Genomic DNA, 25008 nt, shown 5'->3' with positions numbered 1-25008 from the left:
ACAGTGACAGGCAGTGGATGACAGGGATAGGCAGTGGGTGACAGGGATAGGCAGTGGGTGATAGGGATAGGCAGTGGGTGACAGGGATAGGCAGTGGGTGATAGGGACAGGCAGTGGGTGACAGGGATAGGCAGTGGGTGATAGGGACAGGCAGTGGGTGACAGGGATAGGCAGTGGGTGACAGGGATAGGCAGTGGGTAATAGGGACAGGCAGTGGGTGATAGGGACAGGCAGTGGGTGACAGGGATAGGCAGTGGATGATAGGGACAGGCATTGGGTGACAGGGATAGGCAGTGGGTGACAGGGATAGGCAGTGGGTGACAGTGACAGGCAGTGGATGACAGGGATAGGCAGTGGGTGATAGGGACAGGCAGTGGGTGACAGGGATAGGCAGTGGGTGATAGGGACAGGCAGTGGGTGATAGGAACAGGCAGTGGATGACAGGGATAGGAGGTGGGTGACAGGGATAGGCAGTGGGTGACAGGGATAGGCAGTGGGTAACCAGGAGAGGGTGATAAGTATGTTGCATATATTGCAATTAGTTTACCTGGGCCTTTAACAGCGGAGCGTGGAGAACGCCTCTTTTCTTAACGACAGCAGAGTGCACCACATATCAGACGGAATATAAAAGATATCATGCTATATCAATATCTCAAAGAGGAAACAAAATATACTCTGGAACATAGAGAGAAAAATGAGAGAATACACTTATTTAGACTGACACGATATACAATATTATGGTGTTCTCAGAGCTGGTATGTAGTTATAGGTTAATTCACAAGCTCTAATTACTTCCCAGCACCTACAGATCATTTAGGGTTTTCTTTTGATCTATAAAGATACCACCCACCAGAGAAGGAGCAGGTAAAATAAGACTTTATTGGACCATTGGTCATTTAGTTTGCTCATAGCTTCCATTTCTAAGTGCTGCATCTCTCTATACAGTGTCTGACACCAAAGGACCTGTTCACTGTAGTGAACCAATCCTCAGAGTTCCAGCTGGACGCCCAGGACTTTGCTACGGTATCCGGAGGATTGCTGAATTATATTGCAGACCCTGCCAGTGTCTGCACTGCCCTCAAGGAAGGAAAATGGCCTACTAACACTCTGGACAACAAGCAAGAGGCGGTGGAGGCTACGCTACACATAATAGCGACAATACTACCTAATTATAAAGCCCATGATCAGGTAAGTGGAATGTCCCCACTGAGTTTTACCTTGATAACTGCCTTTGGCTGCTGGTCTATCAGGAAGGAGAGTGGATGGAAAGGTAGACATGAGATAAGCCACATGGTGGGAGCAGTGGCGTAACTAGAAATTTTTCTCCCCCAAGCCAAAACATTCGCTGGCGGTCCCCCACCCCCATAACTGCCACTAGTAAAGCGATGAATCAGCGCATGCCGAAGCAAATAAGGGCGTGTGCACTAGCTGAAATGGGTGTGGCTTTGCATAAAGGGGCGTGGCATTGCAGGAAAAGACTACCTTATACCCCAGTTTTGCAACCTGCACGCCCAGACGTTGGCCACCACAGGAAAAAAATAATCCTGATTCATGCCCCTTACATTATTTGTCATTATACCTTCTTATAGTAATGCACAGTATACATTATGCCACATACTGCAATGGCCGTTAGACATTATGCCACACACAATAATGCCCATTACACAATATGCACACACTGTAATGCCCCCGACACATTATGCCACACACCGTAATGCCTGTGACACATTATACCACACACCGTAACACCTGTGACACATTATGCCACACATTGCAATGCCAGTTATACATTATGCCACACACTGCAATGACCCTGAGACATTATACCACATACCACAATGCCCGTGATATAGTATGCCACACACATTCATGCCTGTGACACATTATGCCACACACTGCAATGTCTGTGATACATTATGCCACACACCCCAATACCCGTGATTCATTATGCCACACACCGTAATGCCCATTACACATTAAGCCCTACAGTAAGGCTTCTAATTACTTTTAAATCACCTGCTCATTGCCAGGGGTTTCATGCTCTTGGTTCCATGCTCGTTGTCAGGGGTTTCATGCGCTAGGTGTTATGCTTGTTGCCAGGGTTATCATGTGCTGGGTGCCAAGCTTGTTGCCAGGGGGTAATATTCATTGCCAGGGGTTTCATGCACTGGGTGTCATGCTCGTTGCTAGTGGGTAATGCTTGTTGCCAGGGATTTCATGAGCTGGGTGTCGTGCTTGTTACCAGGGGGCAATGCTTGTTGCTATGGCTGTGCTCCCAGTGCCACATATGCCCCCAGTGCCAGATATTACCCCGCAGTACCAGATACACATATGTCCCCAGTGCCAAATATGCCCCCCCCAGAGCCAGATAAACATATGCCTCCCCAGTGCCAGCTATACATATGCCCCCAGTGCCAAATATGCCCCCCCCCCCCGTGCCAGGTACACACCCACCCCCCGCTGCTGTGCGGGAAGGAGGGTACAGTCTGTGAGTCCGAGAAAGAGCCGGAGGGCACAGCGCGCGCCTCTTCTGTGTCCATCCTGTGTCTCCAGTGGTGTGTCTGTCAAATTAAGTGCCGGTTTGTGTGCCAATCAGAGCTCGCGGTCCGGCAGCTGCGGCTCCTGATTGGCTTCCGGTCCGCGAGCTCTGATTGGCTTACGTACCGGCACTTCATTTGACAGACACGCCGCCACCAGAGACTCAGAAGGGACACAGGAGAGGTGCGTGCTGTGCCCTCCGGCTCCTTCCTGAACTCACAGCAGCAATCATTTGCGGTGCCCCTGCAGCCCTGCGCCTCCAGGCCTCTGCAATGGCTGCGGGGGTGGGAATCACGCCACTGGGTGGAAGGGGAAAAAGAAGATTCATAATACTTTTTGGATACATTAGAGTTGGGTGCAAGTGTAGAGGACCTGACTAGTAGGAGGTAGGCTGTTAAAACTAGGATGGAGGTTTGGTAGAGGTAATGAATGGATGATTAGTGGAAAGGTGTGTGAGGATCTGACAGGAGCTAAGGAGAGATGGCAATAGGATGGAGCTTTGGTAGAGATACTGGATGAAGGACAAGTGGAGATGAAGGAGAATCTGACTGGTAGGAGGTAGGGAGTGGCTGGACTAGGATGGAGGTTTGGTAGAGTTAATGGATGAAGGACAAGTGGAGATGAGGGAGGATCTGACTGGTAGGAGGTAAGGAGTGGCTGGATTAGGATGGAGGTTTGGTAGAGTTAAAGGATGGAGGACTAGTGGAGATGATGGAGGATCTGGGCAGTACGGGTGGTGTAATGGTTAGCATTACTGCTTCACAGCACTGAGGTCATGGGTTCGATTCTCACCATGGCCCTAACTGTGCGGAGTTTGTATATTCTCCCCGTACTTGCGTGGGTTTCCTCCGGGTACTCCGGTTTCCTCCCACAATCCCAAAAATATACTGGCTGGTTAATTGGCTCCCAACAAAATTAACCCTAGCGTGAATGTGTCTGTGTGTACATGTGATAGGGAATATAGAGTGTAAGCTCCACTGGGGCAGGGACTGATGTGAATGGCCAAATATTCTCTGTAAAGCGCTGCGGAATATGTGTGCGCTATATAAATAACTGGTAATAAATAAATAAATAAATCTGACTGGTAGGAGGTAAGGATTGGCTGGACTAGGATGGAGGTTTGGTAGAGTTAATGGATGAAGGACAAGTGGAGATGAGGGAGGATCTGACTGATAGGAGGTAAGGAGTGGCTAGATTAGGATGGAGGGTTGGTAGAGATACTGGATGAAGGACAAGTGGAGATGAAGGAGAATCTGACTGGTAGGAGGTAGGGAGTGGCTGGACTAGGATGGAGGTTTGGTAGAGTTAATAGATGGAGGACTAGTGAAGATGAGGGAGAATCTGACTGATAGGCATTAAGGCATGGCTGGATTAGGATGGAGGTTTGGTAGAGTTAATGGATGGAGGACTAGTGGAGATGAGGGAGAATCTGACTAATAGGAGTTAAGGCATGGCTGGATTAGGTATAGGTGTAGGAGGAATGGACTGTGAGGAGTGGTGGGACTAGGATGGAGGTTAGGTAGAGTTAATGGATGGGAAATTATTAGGGAAGTGTGGAAGGACGTGAGAGGTACCTGTCAGACTTGGATTCATTTGTGAATTTGGTCTAGGAGTGACCTCAGGGGTGGAGCGTGGAAGACTGGGTCAGAAACTAGGTGGCTTGATGTGATTTCTCCTCATTCAGAGAGATGTAGTAGCTCAGTAATTACTTGGTGCTGGAGTGTAGAGCAGGACCAGCCACACAGGATTGCTGGGACATGACCAGCTACTTATACTTAGATGCTGGGATGCGTAGCAGTGCCAGCTATACAGTATTGCTGGTTTATTACCAGCTACTTAGACTTAGATGCTGGGATGCGTAGCAGTACCAGCTATACAGGATTGGTGGGATGCAGAGCAGTTCGGCTACACAGGATTGCTGGGGAGTCAGTGAGTGCTGCACCAGAGTCCATAGTCAGATGGCCAGTTAGGGAAATACACAGAACACAGCACTGAGAGCCCGGCAGCGCCTGCAGGATCTCCATACCTCTGGGTCTCTGATGGTTGGTTGTTCGCCGCTGATGCAGGTGACAAGGAATATGTGTGAAAAGCCGGACATCTCGCACTTCTCAGGAGGAGACAAGCTGAAAAAATGGGCACCCGTGGTATTTGTACCCAAATGGAGCAACAACTGAATTGCTTTGGGAAACAAAGAGTGCGCATGAGACAATTGTATGGGGGGGGGGGGGGGGGGGGGGCATTATGTGTACAGGAGTCTCAGTCTTTTTGAGCTGCCACAAAAATGTCTCTTTTGAAAAGTGTTTCCATTTCTCCTAGGCCCCAGGATGCTTCAATGCTCAGGATATCCTAAACATGACCTCCGACCCAGACCGCGTCACCACGGAGATCCAGGAGGCCATAGTCCTCGTAGTGTTAGAGGGATCATGTATGACGTTACTTCCACCTGCCGACTACTTCACCGCGTACATCTATAAACGGTTCGGAAACAACAGCATCAGCCTGGAGGGTAAAACTGACACCCCGAACCAGACATACAGTGTACCCCAAACCATATACACAGTGTACCCCAAACCATATATACAGTGTACCCCACACCATATATACACAGTGTACCCCAAACCATATATACAGTGTACCCCAAACCATATATACACAGTGTACCCCAAACCATATATACACAGTGTACCCCACACCATATATACACAGTGTACCCCAAACCATATATACACAGTGTACCCCACACCATATATACACAGTGTACCCCAAACCATCCATACACAGTGTACCCCAAACCATACACACCCATGTACTCCAAACCATCCATACACAGTGTACTCCAAGCCATACACACACAGTGTACCCCAAACCATCCATACACAGTGTACCCCAAACCATATAAACACAGTGTACCCCAAACCATATATACACAATGTACCCCAAACCATCCATACACAGTGCACCCCAAACCATATAAACACAGTGTGCCCCAAACCATACATACACAGTGTACCCCAAACCATACATATACAGTGTATCCCAAACCATCCATACACAGTGTACCCCAAACCATATAAACACAGTGTACCCCAAACCATATATACACAGTGTACCCCAAACCATATTAACACAGTGTACCCCAAACCATATAAACACAGTGTACCCCAAACCATACATATACAGTGTATCCCAAACCATCCATACACAGTGTACCCCAAACCATATAAACACAGTGTACCCCAAACCATCCATACACAGTGTACCCCAAACCATATAAACACAGTGTACCCCAAACCATACATATACAGTGTATCCCAAACCATCCATACACAGTGTACCCCAAACCATATAAACACAGTGTACCCCAAACCATACATACACAGTGTACCTCAAACCATCCATACACAGTGTACCCCAAACAATATAAACACAGTGTACCCCAAACCATATATATATATATATATATATATATATATATACACAGTGTACCCCAAACCATACATATACAGTGTATCCCAAACCATCCATACACAGTGTACCCCAAACAATATAAACACAGTGTACCCCAAACCATATATATATATATACACAGTGTACCCCAAACCATATAAACACAGTGTACCCCAAACCATACATATACAGTGTATCCCAAACCATCCATACACAGTGTACCCCAAACCATCCATACACAGTGTACTTCAAACCATATAAACACAGTGTACCCCAAACCATATATACACAGTGTACCCCAAACCATATATACACAGTGTACCCCAAACCATATAAACACAGTGTACCCCAAACCATACATATACAGTGTATCCCAAACCATACATACACAGTGTACCCCAAACCATATATACACAGTGTACCCCAAACCATATATACACAGTGTACCCCAAACCATCCATACAGTGTACCCCAAACCATATATACACAGTGTACCCCAAACCGTATATACACACAGTGTACCCCAAACCATACATATACAGTGTATCCCAAACCATCCATACACAGTGTACACCAAACCATATATACACAGTGTACCCCGAACCATACATACAGTGTACCCCAAACCATATAAACACAGTGTACCCCAAACCATCCATACACAGTGTACCCCAAACCATATAAACACAGTGTACCCAAACCATATAAACACAGTGTACCCCAAACCATACATATACAATGTATCCCAAACCATCCATACACAGTGTACCCCAAACCATATAAACACAGTGTACCCCAAACCATATATACACAGTGTACCCCAAACATATAAACACAGTGTACCCCAAACCATACATATACAGTGTATCCCAAACCATCCATACACAGTGTACACCAAACCATATATACACAGTGTACCCCGAGCCATACATACAGTGTACCCCAAACCATATATACACAGTGTACCCCAAACCATACATACACAGTGTACCCCAAACCATATATACACAGTGTACCCCAAACCATACATACACAGTGTACCCCAAACCATATAAACACAGTGTACCCCAAACCATACATACACAGTGTACCCAAACCGTATATACACAGTGTACCCCAAACCATATACACAGTGTACCCCAAACCATCCATACACAGTGTACCCCAAACCATATAAACACAGTGTACCCCAAACCATATATACACAGTGTACCCCAAACCATACATACACAGTGTACCCCAAACCATATAAACAGTGTACCCCAAACCATCCATACACAGTGTACCCCAAACCATACAAACACAGTGTACCCCAAACCATACATACAGTGAACCCCAAACCATCCATACACAGTGTACCCCAAACTATATAAGCACAGTGTAAAGGATAAAAAGAGGGGCAGACTAGATGGGCCAAGTGGTTCTTATCTGCTGTCACATTCTATGTTTCTATGTGTGACAGGTGTACAGATGTGTGCATGTGTGACAGGTGTACATATACATACCTCCCAACATCTTTATGAGGGGGTGTGGCCTACAGAGAGTGGGCTTGGTTTCACAGGAGTGCCTCGATTGCGAGCCACGTCCCCGTTTTTGTCACTTTGGGGGAATGACCTGTGAGCTGCTGGCATGCCCCCAGTTCTACTCTGTCCCGTCAGTAGATGCAGTAAAGAGGGGAGCACCCATACGCAATGACACACTACAAGGGCGGAGCAGACATACACACTGACCCACCATGAGAAGGGAGCAGACGTACACACTGACCCACCATAAGAGGGTAGCAGACGTACACACTGACCCACCATAAGAGGGGAGCAGAAGTACACACTGACCCACCATGAGAGGGGAGGAGACTTACACACTGACCCACCATGAGAGGGGAGGAGACATACACACTGACCCACCATAAGAGGGGAGCAGAAGTACACACTGACCCACCATGAGAGGGGAGGAGACTTACACACTGACCCACCATGAGAAGGGAGTAGACGTACACACTGACCCACCATGAGAAGGGAGTAGACGTACACACTGACCCACCATGAGAAGGGAGCAGACGTACACACTGACCCACCATGAGAAGGGAGCAGACGTACACACTGACCCACCATAAGAGGGGAGCAGACGTACACCCTGACCCACCATAAGAAGGGAGCAGACATACACAATGACCCACCATGAGAAGGGAGCAGACATACACACTGACCCACCATGAGAAGGGAGGAGACATACACACTGACTCACCTTAAGAGGGGAGCAGACGTACACACTGACCCACCATGAGAAGGGAGCAGACATACACAATGACCCACCATGAGAAGGGAGCAGACATACACACTGACCCACCATGAGAAGGGAGCAGACATACACACTGACCCACCATAAGAGGGGAGGAGACTTACACAATGACCCACCGTAAGAGGGAAGCAGACGTACACAATGACCCACCATGAGAAGGGAGCAGACGTACACAATGACCCACCATGAGAAGGGAGCAGACGTACACACTGACCCACCATGAGAAGGGAGCAGACGTGCACACTGACCCACCATGAGAAGGGAGCAGACGTACACACTGACCCACCATAAGAGGGGAGCAGACGTACACACTGACCCACCATAAGAAGGGAGCAGACATACACAATGACCCACCATGAGAAGGGAGCAGACATACACACTGACCCACCATGAGAAGGGAGGAGACATACACACTGACTCACCTTAAGAGGGGAGCAGACGTACACACTGACCCACCATGAGAAGGGAGCAGACATACACAATGACCCACCATGAGAAGGGAGCAGACATACACACTGACCCACCGTAAGAGGGAGGAGACATACACACTGACTCACCTTAAGAGGGGAGCAGACGTACACACTGACCCACCATGAGAAGGGAGCAGACATACACAATGACACACCATGAGAAGGGAGCAGACATACACACTGACCCACCATAAGAGGGGAGGAGACTTACACAATGACCCACCGTAAGAGGGAAGCAGACGTACACAATGACCCACCATGAGAAGGGAGCAGACGTACACAATGACCCACCATGAGAAGGGAGCAGACGTACACACTGACCCACCATGAGAAGGGAGCAGACGTGCACACTGACCCACCATGAGAAGGGAGCAGACATACACAATGACCCACCATGAGAAGGGAGCAGACATACACACTGACCCACCATAAGAGGGGAGGAGACTTACACTATGACGCACCGTAAGAGGGGAGCAGATGTACACAATCACACACCATGAGAAGGGAGCAGACGTACACAATGACACACCATAAGAGGGGAGGAGACTTACACAATGACACACCATAAGAGGGGAGGAGACTTACACAATGACACACCCTGAGAGGGGAGGAGACGTACGCAATGACACACCATAAGAGGGGAGGAGCCGTGCGCAATGACACACCATAAGAGGGGAGGAGACGTACGCAATGACACAACATAAGAAGGGAGCAGACGTACACAATGACCCACCGTAAGAGGGGAGCAGACGTACACAATGACCCACCATGAGTAGGGAGCAGACGTACACAATGACACACCATAAGAGGGGAGGAGACTTACACAATGACACACCATGAGAGGGGAGGAGACGTACACAATGACACACCATAAGAGGGGAGGAGACGTATGCAATGACACACCATAAGAGGGGAGGAGACGTACGCAATGACACACCATAAGAGGGGAGGAGACGTACGCAATGACACACCATAAAAGGGGAGGAGACCCACCATGAGAAGGGAGCAGACGTACACACTGACCCACCATGAGAAGGGAGCAGACATACACAATGACCCACCATGAGAAGGGAGCAGACATACACACTGACCCACCATAAGAGGGGAGGAGACTTACACTATGACCCACCGTAAGAGGGGAGCAGATGTACACAATGACACACCATGAGAAGGGAGCAGACGTACACAATGACACACCATAAGAGGGGAGGAGACTTACACAATGACCCACCGTAAGAGGGGAGCAGATGTGCACAATGACACACCATGAGAGGGGAGGAGACATACACAATGACCCACCATGAGAAGGGAGCAGACGTACACAATGACACACCATGAGAAGGGAGCAGATGTACACACTGACCCACCATGAGAAGGAAGCAGACGTACACACTGACCCACCATGAGAGGGGAGCAGACGTACACACTGACCCACCATGAGAAGGGAGCAGACGTACACAGTGACCCACCGTAAGAGTGGAGCAGACGTACACAATGACACACCATGAGAAGGAAGCAGACGTACACAATGACACACCATGAGAAGGGAGCAGATGTACACACTGACCCACCATGAGAAGGGAGCAGACGTACACACTGACACACCATGAGAGGGGAGCAGACGTACACACTGACCCACCATGAGAAGGGAGCAGACGTACACAGTGACCCACCGTAAGAGTGGAGCAGACGTACACAATGACACACCATGAGAAGGGAGCAGATGTACACACTGACCCACCATGAGAAGGGAGCAGACGTACACACTGACACACCATGAGAGGGGAGCAGACGTACACACTGACCCACCATGAGAAGGGAGCAGACGTACACAGTGACCCACCGTAAGAGTGGAGCAGACGTGCACAATGACACACCATGAGAAGGAAGCAGACGTACACAATGACACACCATAAGAGGGGAGGAGACTTACACAATGACACACCATAAGAGGGGAGGAGACTTACACAATGACACACCATAAGAGGGGAGGAGACTTACACAATGACACACCCTGAGAGGGGAGGAGACTTACGCAATGGCACACCATAAGAGGGGAGGAGCCGTGCACAATGACACACCATAAGAGGGGAGAAGACGTACGCAATGACACACCATAAGAAGGGAGCAGACGTACACAATGACCCACCGTAAGAGGGGAGCAGACGTACACAATGACCCACTGTAAGAGGGGAGCAGACATACACAATGACCCACCGTAAGAGGGGAGAAGACGTACACAATGACCCACCATGAGGAGGGAGCAGACGTACACAATGACACACCATAAGAGGGGAGGAGACTTACACAATGACACACCATGAGAGGGGAGGAGACTTACACAATGACACAACCTGAGAGGGGAGGAGACGTACACAATGACACACCATAAGAGGGGAGGAGACGTACGCAATGACACACCATAAGAGGGGAGGAGACGTACGCAATGACACACCATAAGAAGGGAGCAGACGTACACAATGATCCACCGTAAGAGGGGAGAAGACGTACACAATGACCCACCATGAGGAGGGAGCAGACGTACACAATGACACACCATAAGAGGGGAGGAGACTTACACAATGACACACCATGAGAGGGGAGGAGACTTACACAATGACACACCCTGAGAGGGGAGCAGACGTACGCAATGACACACCATAAGAGGGGAGGAGACGTACACAATGACACACCATAAGAGGGGAGGAGACGTACGCAATGACACACCATAAGAGGGGAGGAGACGTACGCAATGACACACCATAAAAGGGGAGGAGACGTACGCAATGACACACCATAAGAGGGGAGGAAAAGGAAGCAATGACACACCATAAGAGGGGAGGAGACGTACGCAATGACACACCATAAGAGGGGAGGAGACGTACGCAATGACACACCATAAGAGGGGAGGAGACGTACGCAATGACACACCATAAGAGGGGAGGAGACGTACGCAATGACACACCATAAGAGGGGAGGAGACGTACGCAATGACACACTACAAGGGCGGAGCAGATGTACACAATGACACACCATAACAGGAGATTTGTATAAACCTGCAGATGGGCGACCGCCAATGATTGCGCAACAGAATCAGACCCGTAATGAGAATTTTACAGTCACTTTAATAAATGAACCCAGGAACCTGCTGTTTAGAGCTGACACGTTACATCATTTTCTATTGGCTGCTTCCAGGACTGACCTCCCTCATGCAAGCTCTCAACTTGGTGAGCAAAGATGACCATGACGATGACCATGACCATATGGATGACCATGAACATATCGATGACCATGAACATATGGATGACCATGAACATATGGATGACCATGAACATATCGATGACCACGCTGGAAACCACCTAACAGATGAAAAACGGAAGAGATGCAGCTTGAGACAAAGTGAGGCAGCGCACATACATCACTGGGATGAGGTCAGTATACAGCTGCTCTTATAATAATAATAGTAAAGGCAGTGACTCTTATTCTGCAGGCAGAGGGGCCCCAGACAGCAGGATAGGGCCCCAATGCTGTTACAACTGCACGTCTATACTCACTGTACCGCACTCACCAATTGTCCCCAATTAAGACACAATCCCAAATTCTGAAATCTTCTCCCTGAAAATATCCCTGAGCAGCGGCAAATTTCCCATTAGGCACATGAGGCACATGCATAGGGGTGTCACGTGTCTGGGGGCGGCACTTCGATACGTGTGTTGGTACTGCCAGCCCAAAAAGTGCCAGTAACTGAAAAATGTATTCACTGTACTGTACCATATGTCATCTTGAATGGAGTGTAAATGGGTAGGACTTGCACATACATCCCCTGTAAGCTGTCCTTAGTAAATATGTATTCATAATTAAAAATTAAAAATGTCAATAGTTCATTCTATTAAATAGGCTATCATCAAATGAGGGTGTCACAGACCTGCCGGTCACTTCTCCAGATGCGCCAATCTGAGAATCACCGCCTGTGACGTGGGGGTAACTTTGGACACACAGGATTATATAAACACATTTGCTGCAACCAGCAAAAGATTCATTTAGCGCTGTGCGCAAAGTACACTTTTGCTTTTACCTGCAAACACACTGCAAAACTTAGAAAAAATAGGTAGACGTGGGCCACACAAGGTTTTGGGTCATAAGATTCACAGAATCAGGAAATAGAATTTAAATTTGAATCCCAAGAATACTTCAGAGCTTTAGTTACAGAAAGTGTTACAAAGATTATTAAGAATATTTAAGTATACACACAGAGTACGGTACAATCTCAAACAAAAATAAAAAGGGTTAATAATTCAGAAGACTAAACTTACACACAAATCTGGGATCTGTCTGTGGGGATGACACAGGTGAGTTTATCGGTTTACGTCTAGCGGCAGCTACATCTCGTGAAAAATTAACACACAATGTACAGTGGAAGAGATAGTTATACCCTCAGCTGCACACACTACCCCCCACCCTTGGGATTTTTAACCAGCTCAATGCTGTCTTCCAAATACATTGGCCTCAGGTCCTAGTGACCTGGTGAAATGCACTGAGAGCGATAACCTGCTAGCCCCCCCCCTGGGGTTATGTCCACAGTATGTCACACACAATAGGGGAAATATCATATTCTGGGATCTGATCATGTGATGGATCTTGACAGAGGGCTTATAACCAATCAACAAAAAGAACAAAATTAGGCAGACATAGGACGGCCGTTACTGTTGCGCCTAGGGGCGGCCTCACCCCTAAATCCACCCGTCCCTCTGACAGGATGGATTTACTCTGCCTGAAGTGGATTAACTACTTTGTGTTTGGGTTCCCCTTACCATCAGCAACCTTTCATTACTGATCTCTTCCACTGGTGATATTCCACTAGCAGCAGCAGATACTCCCCGACTGCCCGCTAGTTGTAGGAGAGAAATCGCTGCCACCATCAGGCTCCTCATCCGGTTCCTGTAACCGCTTACTTCTAGGTGCTGCTATAGCTGGTGACTGTCTGTGACTGGTCCCTCTTTACCACTTTCTCTGGATAAAGACTGCAGGGTGGCAGACAGAGCATTGACTGAGGCCGCTAGGTTCAGCTCAACAGGGCAGAAGGGAAACAGATTTGAGTGTTTGCTTTTATCTGTAGGTGGCAGCCGGGTCATTTTGTGGACCTCATAGCAACATTTTGAAGGACCCCAGCGTCAATTCTTCTAGAGAAACCGCTCTCCTCAGCAGTTGTTACTGTTATGCCCCATGTTACTGCCCTGGTTCATGTTATGTCACATTGCAGAGCAGCCAGGACACATTATACAGTACCCCCATTTCCAACTATGACTATGGGGGTAATTCTGAGTTGATCGCAGCAGGAATTTTGTTAGCAGTTGGGCAAAACCATGTGCACTGCAGGGGGGCAGATATAACATGTGCAGAGAGAGTTAGATTTGGGTGTGGTGTGTTCAATCTGCAATCTAAATTGCAGTGTAAAAATAAAGCAGCCAGTATTTACCCTGCACAGAAACAATATAACCAACTCAAATCTAACTCTCTCTGCACGTGTTATATCTGTCCCCCTCCCCTGCAGTGCACATGGGCCCTCATTCCGAGTTGTTCGCTTGCAAGCTGCTTTTAGCAGCATTGCACACGCTAAGCCGCTGCCTACTGGGAGTGAATCTTAGTTTATCAAAATTGCGAACGAAAGATTAGCAAATTGCGAATAGACACTTCTTAGCAGCTTCTGAGTAGCTCCAGACTTACTCGGCATCTGCGATCAGTTCAGTGCTTGTCGTTCCTGGTTTGACGTCACAAACACACCCTGCGTTCGCCCAGACACTCCCCCGTTTCTCTGGCCACTCCCGCGTTTTTCCCAGAAACGGTAGCGTTTTTTCACACACTCCCATAAAACGGCCAGTTTCCGCCCAGAAACACCCATTTCCTGTCAATCACACTACGATCACCAGAACGAAGAAAAAACCTTGTAATGCCGTGAGTAAAATACCTAACTGCATAGCAAATTTACTTGGCGCAGTCGCACAGCGGACGTTGCGCATTAGCGACTAATCGCTCCGTTGCGAAAGAAAAATAACTCGGAATGAGGGCCATGGTTTTGCCCAACTGCTAAAAAAATTCCTGCTGCGATCAACTTGGAATTACCCCCCATATTGCCTGCACTTCATATTGTGCCACGTTACCGGCCCCAGATCATATTATGTAACATTGTAACGCCCACCAGCTCACTTTATATCACACTAGCTGTTCTACACGTTCCTCGCACGGGAGTGTCTGATTTCCCCGGTTGTACATATAATGAGTGATAAGAATCAGGTAAATCTGTAGAGATGTAGATGTGAGACGTCTTAATGTAAGTAAATATGAATCCCTGGTTCTTGGCGTTACCCGAGGAGCACCCGCAGCAGATACGGTAACAAGTGACAGGAGCATTTCTGTGGTTTATTACATTCTACACACTGGAGATGTAATACAAATTTTGATCCGATTGTCAGTTATCGTTCACGCAACGCCAGCCACGCATCGGTAATGACGTCATTATGTCGCCCCCTCTTCATCCCCTTAGGGGAGGTTTATTATAATTCTAATTACGTAGTTTTCCTATTTCCCACCTGAAGAATCCCTGTGTTACATCTCATCTTCCTGACATATCGGGGAGTAAGAGAATCAGAGAGAATTAGTGAGCACGGATGTAGCTACGCCCTGGGGTGACAGGATTACAGTAAATACAGGAATTGTGCAGGGATGGAACGTTAGGGTTGTGTTTACTGCTCAATGGAAGCTCTTACCTGTTACACAGAGGTAGCACACAGATTACAATAGAATACAGTGGGGTCACGTATAGATAGTTATTCACTAATGGGGTCACTGTGTTTCTTTATTCACTATACATAACATCAGGAGGGGGGCACTGCTGGGTATTTTTGGCCTCTGTAGGTGACCAGGACCTTACACAATGGGGTAAATTTTCTAAGGTGGGAGTTTTTTAGAACTGTGATGTTGGTCATAACAACCAATCAGATTCTACTTAACATTTATCCAGCTGCTTCTAGAAGATGATAGATAGAGTCTGATTGGTTGCTAAGGGCAACATCACCATTTCTAAAGAAACTCCCACCTTAGTAAATATTCCTCAGTGAAGGGGAAAACTCTGCAAAAACGTAATCTTCAAGCAAATGTCCAGGTGATTCAGGGGGTGTATGAAAGCCAGAGAGAGATAAAGTAGCAACCAATGAGCTCTACACCGCCATGTAAAAACCGTCCGGAGCTGATTGGATAGTACTTTATCTCTCTCCAAGCTTTGATAAATCTCTCCTCAATTGTGATATCCCGCGTCACAGCATATAATGGTGTCCATCCCGCTCACCTACAGCATTACCTGCAGTCACACCAGAAGGCCTCTCCTCACTGCAGCATGGCTCATTCAGGACCAATACACCCTGTAGCTGGCTCTGCTGAGGATGGTCAATGGTGGCCACAGTGTGTGATAGTGTGTGTGTGTGTGTGTATATATATATATATACATACACAGTATCTATACCATGTAACCTCAGATCATAGGGTACATCCGGCACCTTCCTAGGGAAGTGCTTCATTATCATTATCTGAGTGCTGACAACATATGGAGACATCACGTACATGTAGCGCTGGTGACCCCAGTAAGAGCAGCCGGCAGCGGGTGTTCCTGAGTACAGGTGGGAGGTCGCTGTCACTGGCGGGTAGTCTGAGGCCTTGTTGGGTAGAGGCTGGGGAGAGATCTGAGGGGAGGAACACAGTGTAATGAGGAGAACCTATGAGCCTAAGCATCCACAGATACAGGGGATGGGAGTAACACTGTGTAATAACATTCTGTCACCCCCAGACTTGCTTCAGCCCCCAGGAGATGATGGCCGTACATGGGCTGCACATAGATGATGGAATCCTTCTGGAGAAATTCACAGACATCAGCTCCAGTCTGATCCAGCAGCAGCTTACTGGGGCCTGTCCCAGGAGCCACCAGCATGAGACCAGCGAGGGACAGCTGAGCACGGCGGAGAGTACGTCCCGGCAGCGGTTACCGCTAGTCCCATACCAGTCCCGGCAGCGGTTACCGCTAGTCCCATACCAGTCCCGGCAGTGGCTACAGCTAGTCCCAGACCAGTCCCGGCAGCGGCTACAGCTAGTCCCAGACCAGTCCCGGCAGCGGCTACAGCTAGTCCCAGAACAGACCCAACAGCGGCTACAGCTAGTCCCAGACCAGTCCCGGCAGCGGCTACAGCTAGTCCCATACCAGTCCTGGCAGTGGCTACAGCTAGTCCCAGACCAGTCCCGGCAGCGGCTACAGCTAGTCCCAGAACAGACCCAACAGCGGCTACAGCTAGTCCCAGACCAGTCCCGGCAGCGGCTACAGCTAGTCCCATACCAGTCCTGGCAGCGGCTACAGCTAGTCCCAGACCAGTCCCGGCAGCGGCTACAGCTAGTCCCAGACCAGCCCCTGCAGCGGCTACAGCTAGTCCCATACCAGTCCCGGCAGCGGCTACAGCTAGTCCCAGACCAGTCCCGACAGCGGCTACAGCTAGTCCCATACCAGTCCCAGCAGCGGCTACAGCTAGTCCCAGACCAGTCCCGACAGCGGCTACAGCTAGTCCCAGACCAGTCCCGACAGCGGCTACCGTTAGTCCCATACCAGTCCCAGCAGCGGCTACAGCTAGTCCCAGACCAGTCCCGACAGCGGCTACCGCTAGTCCCATACCAGTCCCAGCAGCGGCTACAGCTAGTCCCAGACCAGTCCTGACAGCGGCTACAGCTAGTCCCATACCAGTCCCGGCATCAGCTACAGCTAGTCCCAGACCAGTCCCGGCAGCGGCTACAGCTAGTCCCAGACCAGCCCCTGCAGCGGCTACAGCTAGTCCCATACCAGTCCCGGCAGCGGCTACAGCTAGTTTCAGACCAGTCCCGACAGCGGCTACAGCTAGTCCCATACCAGTCCCGGCAGCGGCTACAGCTAGTCCCAGACCAGTCCCGGCAGCGGCTACAGCTAGTCCCAGACCAGTCCCGGCAGCGGCTACAGCTAGTCCCAGAACAGACCCAACAGCGGCTACAGCTAGTCCCAGACCAGTCCCGGCAGCGGCTACAGCTAGTCCCATACCAGTCCTGGCAGTGGCTACAGCTAGTCCCAGACCAGTCCCGGCAGCGGCTACAGCTAGTCCCAGACCAGCCCCTGCAGCGGCTACAGCTAGTCCCATACCAGTCCCGGCAGCGGCTACAGCTAGTCCCAGACCAGTCCCGACAGCGGCTACAGCTAGTCCCATACCAGTCCCGGCAGCGGCTACAGCTAGTCCCAGACCAGTCCCGGCAGCGGCTGCAGCTAGTCCCAGACCAGTCCCGGCAGCGGCTACAGCTAGTCCCAGACCAGTCCCAACAGCGGCTACAGCTAGTCCCAGACCAGTCCCGGCAGCGGCTACAGCTAGTCCCATACCAGTCCTGGCAGTGGCTACAGCTAGTCCCAGACCAGTCCCGGCAGCGGCTACAGCTAGTCCCAGACCAGCCCCTGCAGCGGCTACAGCTAGTCCCATACGAGTCCCGGCAGCGGCTACAGCTAGTTTCAGACCAGTCCCGACAGCGGCTACAGCTAGTCCCATACCAGTCCCGGCAGCGGCTACAGCTAGTCCTAGACCAGTCCCGGCAGCGGCTACAGCTAGTCCCAGACCAGTCCCGGCAGCAGGTACAGCTAGTCCCAGACCAGTCCCGGCAGCGGCTACAGCTAGTCCCAGACCAGTCCCGGCAGTGGCTATAGCTAGTCCCAGACCAGTCCCGGCAGTGGCTACAGCTAGTCCCAGACCAGTCCCGGCAGTCCCAGACCAGTCCCGACAGCGGCTACAGCTAGTCACAGACCAGTCCCGGCAGCGGCTACAGCTAGTCCCAGACCAGTCCAGGCAGCGGCTACCGCTAGTCCCAGACCAGTCCCGGCAGTGGCTACAGCTAGTCCCAGACCAGTCCCGGCAGCGGCTACAGCTAGTCCCAGACCAGTCCCGACAGCGGCTACAGCTAGTCCCATACCAGTCCCAGCAGCGGCTACAGCTAGTCCCAGACCAGTCCCGACAGCGGCTACAGCTAGTCCCATACCAGTCCCGGCAGCGGCTACAGCTAGTCCCAGACCAGTCCCGGCAGCGGCTACAGCTAATCCCAGACCAGCCCCTGCAGCGGCTACAGCTAGTCCCATACCAGTCCCGGCAGCGGCTACAGCTAGTTTCAGACCAGTCCCGTCAGCGGCTACAGCTAGTCCCATACCAGTCCCGGCAGTGGCTACAGCTAGTCCCAGACCAGTCCCGGCAGCGGCTACAGCTAGTCCCAGACCAGTCCCGGCAGCGGCTACAGCTAGTCCCAGACCAGTCCCAACAGCGGCTACAGCTAGTCCCAGACCAGTCCCGGCAGCGGCTACAGCTAGTCCCATACCAGTCCTGGCAGTGGCTACAGCTAGTCCCAGACCAGTCCCGGCAGCGGCTACAGCTAGTCCCAGACCAGCCCCTGCAGCGTCTACAGCTAGTCCCATACCAGTCCCGGCAGCGGCTACAGCTAGTTTCAGACCAGTCCCGACAGCGGCTACAGCTAGTCCCATACCAGTCCCGGCAGCGGCTACAGCTAGTCCCAGACCAGTCCCGGCAGCGGCTACAGCTAGTCCCATACCAGTCCCAACAGCGGCTACAGCTAGTCCCAGACCAGTCCCGGCAGCGGCTACAGCTAGTCCCAGACCAGTCCCGGCAGCGGCTGCAGCTAGTCCCAGACCAGTCCCGGCAGCGGCTACAGCTAGTCCCAGACCAGTCCCAACAGCGGCTACAGCTAGTCCCAGACCAGTCCCGGCAGCGGCTACAGCTAGTCCCATACCAGTCCTGGCAGTGGCTACAGCTAGTCCCAGACCAGTCCCGGCAGCGGCTACAGCTAGTCCCAGACCAGCCCCTGCAGCAGCTACAGCTAGTCCCATACGAGTCCCGGCAGCGGCTACAGCTAGTTTCAGACCAGTCCCGACAGCGGCTACAGCTAGTCCCATACCAGTCCCGGCAGCGGCTACAGCTAGTCCTAGACCAGTCCCGGCAGCGGCTACAGCTAGTCCCAGACCAGTCCCGGCAGCGGCTACAGCTAGTCCCAGACCAGTCCCGGCAGCGGCTACAGCTAGTCCCAGACCAGTCCCGGCAGTGGCTATAGCTAGTCCCAGACCAGTCCCGGCAGTGGCTACAGCTAGTCCCAGACCAGTCCCGGCAGTCCCAGACCAGTCCCGACAGCGGCTACAGCTAGTCACAGACCAGTCCCGGCAGCGGCTACAGCTAGTCCCAGACCAGTCCCGGCAGCGGCTACAGCTAGTCCCAGACCAGTCCAGGCAGCGGCTACCGCTAGTCCCAGACCAGTCCCGGCAGTGGCTACAGCTAGTCCCAGACCAGTCCCGGCAGCGGCTACAGCTAGTCCCAGACCAGTCCCGACAGCGGCTACAGCTAGTCCCATACCAGTCCCAGCAGCGGCTACAGCTAGTCCCAGACCAGTCCCCACAGCGGCTACAGCTAGTCCCATACCAGTCCCGGCAGCGGCTACAGCTAGTCCCAGACCAGTCCCGGCAGCGGCTACAGCTAATCCCAGACCAGCCCCTGCAGCGGCTACAGCTAGTCCCATACCAGTCCCGGCAGCGGCTACAGCTAGTTTCAGACCAGTCCCGTCAGCGGCTACAGCTAGTCCCATACCAGTCCCGGCAGTGGCTACAGCTAGTCCCAGACCAGTCCCGGCAGCGGCTACAGCTAGTCCCAGACCAGTCCCGGCAGCGGCTACAGCTAGTCCCAGACCAGTCCCGGCAGCGGCTACAGCTAGTCCCATACCAGTCCTGGCAGTGGCTACAGCTAGTCCCATACCAGTCCTGGCAGTGGCTACAGCTAGTCCCAGACCAGTCCCGGCAGCGGCTACAGCTAGTCCCAGACCAGCCCCTGCAGCGTCTACAGCTAGTCCCATACCAGTCCCGGCAGCGGCTACAGCTAGTTTCAGACCAGTCCCGACAGCGGCTACAGCTAGTCCCATACCAGTCCCGGCAGCGGCTACAGCTAGTCCCAGACCAGTCCCGGCAGCGGCTACAGCTAGTCCCAGACCAGTCCCAACAGCGGCTACAGCTAGTCCCAGACCAGTCCCGGCAGCGGCTACAGCTAGTCCCATACCAGTCCTGGCAGTGGCTACAGCTAGTCGCAGACGAGTCCCGGCAGCGGCTACAGCTAGTCCCAGACCAGCCCCTGCAGCGGCTACAGCTAGTCCCATACCAGTCCCGGCAGCGGCTACAGCTAGTTTCAGACCAGTCCCGACAGCGGCTACAGCTAGTCCCATACCAGTCCCGGCAGCGGCTACAGCTAGTCCCAGACCAGTCCCGGCAGCGGCTACAGCTAGTCCCAAACCAGTCCCAGTGGCGGCTACAGCTAGTCCCAGACCAGTCCCGGCAGCGGCTACAGCTAGTCCCAGACCAGTCCCGGCAGCGGCTACAGCTAGTCCCAGACCAGTCCCGGCAGTGGCTACAGCTAGTCCCAGACCAGTCCCGGCAGTCCCAGACCAGTCCCGACAGCGGCTACAGCTAGTCCCAGACCAGTCCCGGCAGCGGCTACAGCTAGTCCCAGACCAGTCCCAGCAGCGGCTACAGCTAGTCCCAGACCAGTCCCGGCAGCGGCTACCGCTAGTCCCAAACAAGTGCCAGCAGCGGCTACAGCTAGTCCCAGACCAGTCCCGGCAGCGGCTACAGCTAGTCCCAGACCAGTTCCGGCAGCGGCTATAGCTAGTCCCAGACCAGTCCTGGCAGCGGATACAGCTAGTCCTAGACCAATCCCGGCAGCGGCTATAGCTAGCCCCAGACCAGTTCCGGCAGCGGCTACAGCTAGTCCCAGACAAGCCCCGGCTGCGGCTACAGCTAGTCCCAGACAAGCCCAGGCTGCGGCTACAGCTAGTCCCATACCAGTCCCGGCAGCGGCTACAGCTAGTCCCAGACTAGTCCCGGTAGCGGCTATAGCTAGTCCCATACCAGTTCCGGCAGCGGCTACAGCTAGTCCCAGACCAGTCCCGGCAGCATTTATACCTAGCCCCAGACCAGTCCCGACAGCGGCTACAGCTAGTCCCATACCAGTCCCGGCAGCGGCTACAGCTAGTCCCAGACCAGTCCCGGCAGCGGCTACAGCTAGTCCCAGACCAGCCCGGGCAGCGGCTACAGCTAGTCCCAGACCAGTCCCGGCAGCAGCTACAGCTAGTCCCAAACAAGAACCGGCAGCACCTACAGCTAGTCCCAGACCAGTCCCGGCAGTGGCTACAGCTAGTCCCAGACTAGTCCGGGCAGCAGCTACAGCTAGTCCCAGACCAGTCCCAGCAGCGGCTACAGCTAGTCCCAGACCAGTCCCGGCAGCAGCTACAGCTAGTCCCAGACAAGTCCCGGCAGCGGCTACAGCTAGTCCCAGACCAGACCCGGCAGTGGCTACAGCTAGTCCCAAACAAGAACCGGCAGCGGCTACAGCTAGTTCCAGACCAGTCCCGGCAGCGGCTACAGCTAGTCCCAGACCAGTCCCGGCAGCGGCTACAGCTAGTCCCAGACCAGTCCCGGCAGCGGCTACAGCTAGTCCCAGACAAGTCCTGGCAGCGGCTACAGCTAGTCCCAGACCAGTCCCGGCAGCGGCTACAGCTAGTCCCAGACCAGCCCGGGCAGCGGCTACAGCTAGTCCCAGACCAGTCCCGGCAGCAGCTACAGCTAGTCCCAAACAAGAACCGGCAGCACCTACAGCTAGTCCCAGACCAGTCCCGGCAGTGGCTACAGCTAGTCCCAGACTAGTCTGGGCAGCAGCTACAGCTAGTCCCAGACCAGTCCCAGCAGCGGCTACAGCTAGTCCCAGACCAGTCCCGGCAGCAGCTACAGCTAGTCCCAGACAAGTCCCGGCAGCGGCTACAGCTAGTCCCAGACCAGACCCGGCAGTGGCTACAGCTAGTCCCAAACAAGAACCGGCAGCGGCTACAGCTAGTTCCAGACCAGTCCCGGCAGCGGCTACAGCTAGTCCCAGACCAGTCCCGGCAGCGGCTACAGCTAGTCCCAGACCAGTCCCGGCAGCGGCTACAGCTAGTCCCAGACAAGCCCAGGCTGCGGCTACAGCTAGTCCCATACCAGTCCCGGCAGCGGCTACAGCTAGTCCCAGACTAGTCCCGGTAGCGGCTATAGCTAGTCCCATACCAGTTCCGGCAGCGGCTACAGCTAGTCCCAGACCAGTCCCGGCAGCATTTATACCTAGCCCCAGACCAGTCCCGACAGCGGCTACAGCTAGTCCCATACCAGTCCCGGCAGCGGCTACAGCTAGTCCCAGACCAGTCCCGGCAGCGGCTAGAGCTAGTCCCAGACCAGCCCGGGCAGCGGCTACAGCTAGTCCCAGACCAGTCCCGGCAGCAGCTACAGCTAGTCCCAAACAAGAACCGGCAGCACCTACAGCTAGTCCCAGACCAGTCCCGGCAGTGGCTACAGCTAGTCCCAGACTAGTCCGGGCAGCAGCTACAGCTAGTCCCAGACCAGTCCCAGCAGCGGCTACAGCTAGTCCCAGACCAGTCCCGGCAGCAGCTACAGCTAGTCCCAGACAAGTCCCGGCAGCGGCTACAGCTAGTCCCAGACCAGACCCGGCAGTGGCTACAGCTAGTCCCAAACAAGAACCGGCAGCGGCTACAGCTAGTTCCAGACCAGTCCCGGCAGCGGCTACAGCTAGTCCCAGACCAGTCCCGGCAGCGGCTACAGCTAGTCCCAGACAAGTCCCGGCAGCGGCTACAGCTAGTCCCAGACAAGTCCTGGCAGCGGCTACAGCTAGTCCCAGACCAGTCCCGGCAGCGGCTACAGCTAGTCCCAGACCAGCCCGGGCAGCGGCTACAGCTAGTCCCAGACCAGTCCCGGCAGCAGCTACAGCTAGTCCCAAACAAGAACCGGCAGCACCTACAGCTAGTCCCAGACCAGTCCCGGCAGTGGCTACAGCTAGTCCCAGACTAGTCCGGGCAGCAGCTACAGCTAGTCCCAGACCAGTCCCAGCAGCGGCTACAGCTAGTCCCAGACCAGTCCCGGCAGCAGCTACAGCTAGTCCCAGACAAGTCCCGGCAGCGGCTACAGCTAGTCCCAGACCAGACCCGGCAGTGGCTACAGCTAGTCCCAAACAAGAACCGGCAGCGGCTACAGCTAGTTCCAGACCAGTCCCGGCAGCGGCTACAGCTAGTCCCAGACTAGTCCCGGCAGCGGCTACAGCTAGTCCCAGACCAGTCCCGGCAGCGGCTACAGCTAGTCCCAGACAAGTCCTGGCAGCGGCTACAGCTAGTCCCAGACCAGTCCCGGCAGCGGCTACAGCTTGTCCCAGACCAGTCCCGGCAGCAGCTACAGCTAGTCCCAGACTTCATTACTCCCCAGCTTAGGAGCCAGATGTAATGATGCCCCAGATCATTTGAGATGCGGGATACCGGACGACCACCTGGGGGAGATGTGGGGGAGATGTGGGGGAGATGTGTGCAGTGATCTAGCGCAGGCCGCTCAGCACACATCCCCCCCCCCCCCCCCGCCCTTCCCGCTCAGCACAGCGCAATGTCTGCTAAGAGAGGGGGGGGCAGTTGCATCACAATTGCGCTGCAACTGCAATTCCAGTCTCTATATCCAAAGCGTCTGCCTAGAAACTAATTACAGTCTGATTTAAAGGTATTTTATCATTTATTAATACTGATCTCCCAGATCCCTGTAGATGGATGTAATGTGTTTGTCTTGAATGTCATTTGCTCCATTATATTTGCAGAATACTTATATGGCAGTATCGCAACGCTGATCGTGTGTCTGTGTTCTCTGCTGGGCATCACACTGCTGATGTGTACAACCTGCACCAGTACATATCAATACTGTATCCAGTTCTGCGTCAGCCTGGCCGTGGGATCTCTGACCGGAGACGCCATTCTACACCTTATCCCGCAGGTAACGTCTGGAGGTCGCTGACAGTGAGTGTGGGGCGTACTACCCCTGTAGGGCAACCACAGGAAGAGCCTGGGATGAGGGAAATGGCCACGCAATGTCTAGGATGTGGCTTTGCCTTTTTGGCAGGCAAGCCGGGGCCCCCAGTATTTTGTACCTGCCCCTACCGCTGGTTGCCCATGTTCATACGGATCTCTTAGTTATAGGCCTCATTTTCCCAGATTCTATTTCTCATTTATCTAGCACCTTCTAGAAGATAATACCTGGAATCTGATTGGTTGCTATAGGCAACATCCCATCTTAAAGAGAACTCCCAACCTAGTAAAT

General features: G+C 52.6%; 1 protein-coding gene across 1 annotated transcript in view; it reads left to right on the top strand.

Moving 5' to 3' along the window:
• SLC39A4 (solute carrier family 39 member 4) overlaps positions 1-25008 on the top strand; it is a 121984-nt gene that overhangs the window by 33940 nt on the left and 63036 nt on the right. The window contains exons 2-6 of the mRNA XM_063921053.1: positions 946-1188; positions 4855-5044; positions 11949-12184; positions 16591-16765; positions 24512-24684. Of these exons, the coding sequence (XP_063777123.1) occupies positions 946-1188; positions 4855-5044; positions 11949-12184; positions 16591-16765; positions 24512-24684 (1017 nt within the window). The remainder of the gene's footprint in view (positions 1-945; positions 1189-4854; positions 5045-11948; positions 12185-16590; positions 16766-24511; positions 24685-25008) is intronic.

This window comes from Pseudophryne corroboree, chromosome 5 (genome assembly GCF_028390025.1).
Source record: "Pseudophryne corroboree isolate aPseCor3 chromosome 5, aPseCor3.hap2, whole genome shotgun sequence".
Lineage (NCBI taxonomy): Eukaryota > Metazoa > Chordata > Amphibia > Anura > Myobatrachidae > Pseudophryne > Pseudophryne corroboree.
The sequence above is the reverse complement of the archived record's forward strand: the minus strand, read 5'-3'. Positions and strand labels throughout refer to the sequence as shown.